The sequence below is a fragment of the Prunus avium genome, chromosome 6 (genome assembly GCF_965620075.1).
Source record: "Prunus avium chromosome 6, drPruAviu1.hap1.1, whole genome shotgun sequence".
NCBI classification, from domain to species: Eukaryota; Viridiplantae; Streptophyta; class Magnoliopsida; order Rosales; family Rosaceae; genus Prunus; species Prunus avium.
This window is the reverse complement of record NC_142289.1, coordinates 28,663,704-28,667,857: the sequence shown is the minus strand read 5'-3', so window position 1 is coordinate 28,667,857 and position 4,154 is coordinate 28,663,704. Positions and strand designations below refer to the sequence as shown.

The 4,154-nt window shown below is 36.1% G+C and overlaps 1 protein-coding gene across 1 annotated transcript; it reads left to right on the top strand.

Moving 5' to 3' along the window:
- The first annotated feature begins 282 nt into the window (after positions 1–282).
- On the top strand, positions 283–3,066 carry LOC110763299 (fatty acyl-CoA reductase 3-like). The gene is made up of 9 exons (XM_021966055.2): positions 283–380; positions 469–572; positions 654–856; positions 951–1,051; positions 1,296–1,491; positions 1,681–1,842; positions 1,937–2,018; positions 2,164–2,430; positions 2,523–3,066. The coding sequence occupies exons 1-9, from the start codon at positions 302–304 to the stop codon at positions 2,760–2,762; spliced, it is 1,434 nt and encodes a 477-aa protein (XP_021821747.2). The 5' UTR covers positions 283–301; the 3' UTR covers positions 2,763–3,066.
- Positions 3,067–4,154: the final 1,088 nt, after the last annotated feature.

The window sequence follows — 4,154 nt, the reverse complement described above, 5'->3', positions numbered from 1 at the left end:
GGAGTCCCTTTTGATTTCTCTTTATCCAAAGTTTTCTTTTCTTTTCTTTTCTTTTAATTTAAGTTTATTTTTATTGCCAAGTATTGTCCCATGCAATGCAGGTAGGTTTGTGTCAATTCCGAGGATAACATAAACCTAAAATTAGGAAACGAAAAACCAAAATTTAATGCTAAGATGGATAGCTCTTATTAATAATATTTTTTTGGGTACTAAAAGTAGGTAAACTTTCCTATAAGTACTCTGAATCCAAGAGAACTGATATCTCTACTTAACCTAGACATTTTCCCGCTAGCTTTACACAATGGAGTTGGAGAGCATACTAGGATATCTGCAAAACAAGACTATCTTAATAACTGGAGCCACTGGCTTCCTTGGAATGGGTACCATTTCATCTCTCTCTCTCTCTCTCTCTCTCTCACACACACACACACACACACACAGAGTAACTTAATTTACAAATGCATGCAGTATTTGTGGAGAAAATACTAAGGGTTCAACCAGATGTGAAAAGACTTTATCTTCTGTTAAGAGCTTCGGATACCAAGTCAGCCACAGATCGCATGCATGATCAGGTTTATATATATAAATACGTATATAAAAATGACCAAGTAATTTTATTTATCCTATAATGACTTTCATGTATATAAATTCAGATAATAGGGAAGGAGTTGTTCAGGGTTCTCAAAGACAAATGGGGCACAGATTTTGATTCTTTCATAGCAGAAAAAGTTGTGGCTGTTCCAGGAGACGTAACTTTTGATGACCTGGGAGTGAAAGAGCTCAAGTTGAGAGAAGAAATGTACAACGGAATTGAAATCATACTTAATTCTGCCGGAACCACCAATTTTGATGAAAGGTAATTATTATATATGCATAAAAGTACATAAATAAATAAATAAATAAAAATGTAGTTTAGAACTTACATTTATATAATAATATTTGGTTTATAGATATGATATTGCATTGAGCGTTAGTACATTTGGGGTTCAACACGTACTGAGCTTTGCAAAGAAATGTCTCAAACTAGAGATGCTGCTCCACGTGTCAACTGGTTAGTGTTTGCTTTTCTTCTCATGGTTCGAATTAAGAATCTTTTCAGAGGATGTAAAATTGGAAAATGCGCTAGGCTTACCACATTATCTTTATATGCCTTCGATATTAGGAATGGACCACAAGCATATGTTGTTTTCCCATGGACTTTAAATGTCGAGTTTCATAATAATTTGTCATCTCAATTTTTTTCCCGATCTCCATTTCCTTTGATTTGCTTCACTGATATGTTGAATGTTTTTCAGCTTATGTATGTGGTGAAAGGGCAGGACTTATACTAGAGGACTCATCTTGCATGGATGAGATGGAAAAGGAGATCACTAAATTCGATTTCAAAGTGCAAGAGAAGAATTTGGTGGAAGAGAAACTGAATGAACTAAAAGCACAGGATGCGACAGAAGAAGTTATTACCACCACAATGAAGGATATTGGCATTGAAAGGTTTTTTGAGCATTGATCTATCTGCATGCACAAAGACAATTCTAAGCCACAAATTTTGATTCAAATCAAAAGAAAGAAAGATAATAGTGTTCATAGAAATCTGGCATTTTAAACACGGAATTTTTATAGTAACAAAAATGTCATTTTTGTCTCACTTATCCTTTCACTTATCCTTTCATTTAATGATAGGGCTAAATTGTATGGATGGCCAAACACCTACGTATTTACAAAGACGATGGGAGAAATATTTTTAGGCCAATCAAAAGATCATTTACCCATTGTCATCATACGTCCGACTGCGATCACCAGTAGTTACAAAGAGCCATTTCCAGGTTGGGTTCAAGGTTTCAGGTATGAAGCTGGTAAACATTTCTTTGGGAAATATAATCATCCACAAAATTCTGGATCCAGAATAACTCAACTCCAACATTTCTTGTTGTTACAGAACCATTGACAGCGTAATTGCTAGTTATTGTAAAGGAAAAGTGACATGTCTACTCGTGGACCCTATGTCAGTATTTGATATGGTAAGTTTAATTAAACATCACAGCGACACACAGAGGTGAATCTTTAAGCAGAAACCAGCTGGGTGGGCCAAAAATGCTTATCTAGTTAAATATTGTGTTTATCTAGAAATCATACAGAGCAATTCAAAATTTTGAAATTATGCAGATTCCTGCTGACATGGTGGTACATTCAATGGTTGTAGCAATGGTGGCTAATGCAAATAAATCTTCTAGCATAATTTACCATGTGGGAAGTTCTTTGAGAAATCCTATAAATTTCTTTAATATTCATAGTTTTGTCTTCCGATACTGCACCGAAAAACCCTGGATTGGGAAGGATGGAAAGCGTGCCAAGGTTGGCAAGCTTAAATTCTTCAAGACTATGGCTACTTTTCGCATGTACGTGAAAATTCGCTTCCTGCTACCTTTAGAGGTTTGTTATTTCACCGTTAATAGTAATGTTATACAGTAATGTTATATTTATATATTTATATGCATAATATTACCTTTAATTCTTCTTTGAAGGGTTTAAAGTTCGCGAACAAAGCATTTGGCGGATATTTCCAAAATCTATATGTTAACTATAATCAGAAACTCAAATTAGTGATGCGGTTGGTAGAGCTATACGAGCCTTATATGCTATTCAAGGGAATGTACGTATATGCTAGCTCCAATTTGGTTATTAATGAAACATGTGTTTTTATCATTGAGGTTAATTTGATTTTAATGTACCTATATATATATATTTGTACCGTACCCATTTAAATGATATATAATTGTGTTTGGAATTACTTATATATTCAAAATAATGTACATTGTTGAAATCTCAATACGTACACAATCTCCTTCATTAGATTTAATAAAAACATTAGGAAACTCACTATATCCAAACTCCTTGATTAGAGTAATTTTTCTACAATTAAGAAAACTAACATATTTTTTAGGCAAAATGTCACTTTGGTCCTTGTTTATCACTTTTACCACTAAGGGCCATTTAGTTTCAATTTTGAAGCAATTCAAGGACAATCCTCAATTTCTGTCAAATTTTTTAAACTTTCATTACTTGGGGAGGGGCAACTCGGTCATATTATTAAAAAATTCTTTCCTTTTAAAAATAAACAATACAAAATAATAAATAATAAATAATAAATAATAAATAATTTATATTCTTCTCCCTCTCTGTCCCGGCCCCTCCCGCTCCCTTTCCCCTAACTTCACCACCATACCACAACCACCACCCAACCCAAAGCCACCCTCAACACCACCACTCCAACCTCACCCAACAAGCCACTGCCCAACATCACCCACCAAGCAACCGACCCTTACCATGCTCCCACCACAAAACTTCTCAAGACACCCCATCTCTCTTTCTCTCTCTCTCTTCTCCTAAGCCCATCCCTGACACCTATACAGTCACCCACCCCACCACGACCACCCCTCTCCCTCACCCCTTGTTTCAAACCCACCCCCTCTTTCCCAGCACAACCCACCAACCCAAAATCTTTATCCACTCCCTAAAAAAAGGCCTCCATCAACAACAACACGAAAGCATAGAAAGAGAGGGAGAGTGTCCACCAGATCTTATCCCAACCACATCAAATTTGGAGGATGGTATTGGAATATGTAAAATAATTAACTACTGCTGGAAACTCCTCGTCTTCTTACAGCTGTTGGAAACTCTTCATCTTCCAACGGCTGTATTGTCTTGGTTCTGTAAAAGCCTTTATTGCTTCTAAAGACTGTAAAAGGCCTGCCTATATATGCAGCCTGTTGTACTGATATCTATATGATGAATAAGAATCTCAAACTCCGCTGGGGACGTAGGCTCAAAATTGCTGAACCTCGTTAAACTTGTGTTGTTCTATTTTCTTCTTTTTCTTTGATTTCTATATGGTATCAGAACAGGACCTTTGAAATTCCTGTCTCTTTGTCTTCTCAATGGGTGATTCTTCTGGGAAAGCTTCTGTTTTTTCTGGCGAATCCGATGGGAATCCCAATCTTCGCCTTTGTTCGGTTCTTCTAAATGGATTTAACTATATTCCTTGGTCAAGAGCTATCAGTTTGGCTCTTGGAGGAAGATCGAAACTTGGCTTCATCAATGGAAATATTCCTGCACCTACTGTTGATGATCCAAAGTATGAGGATTGGTTCTGCAAG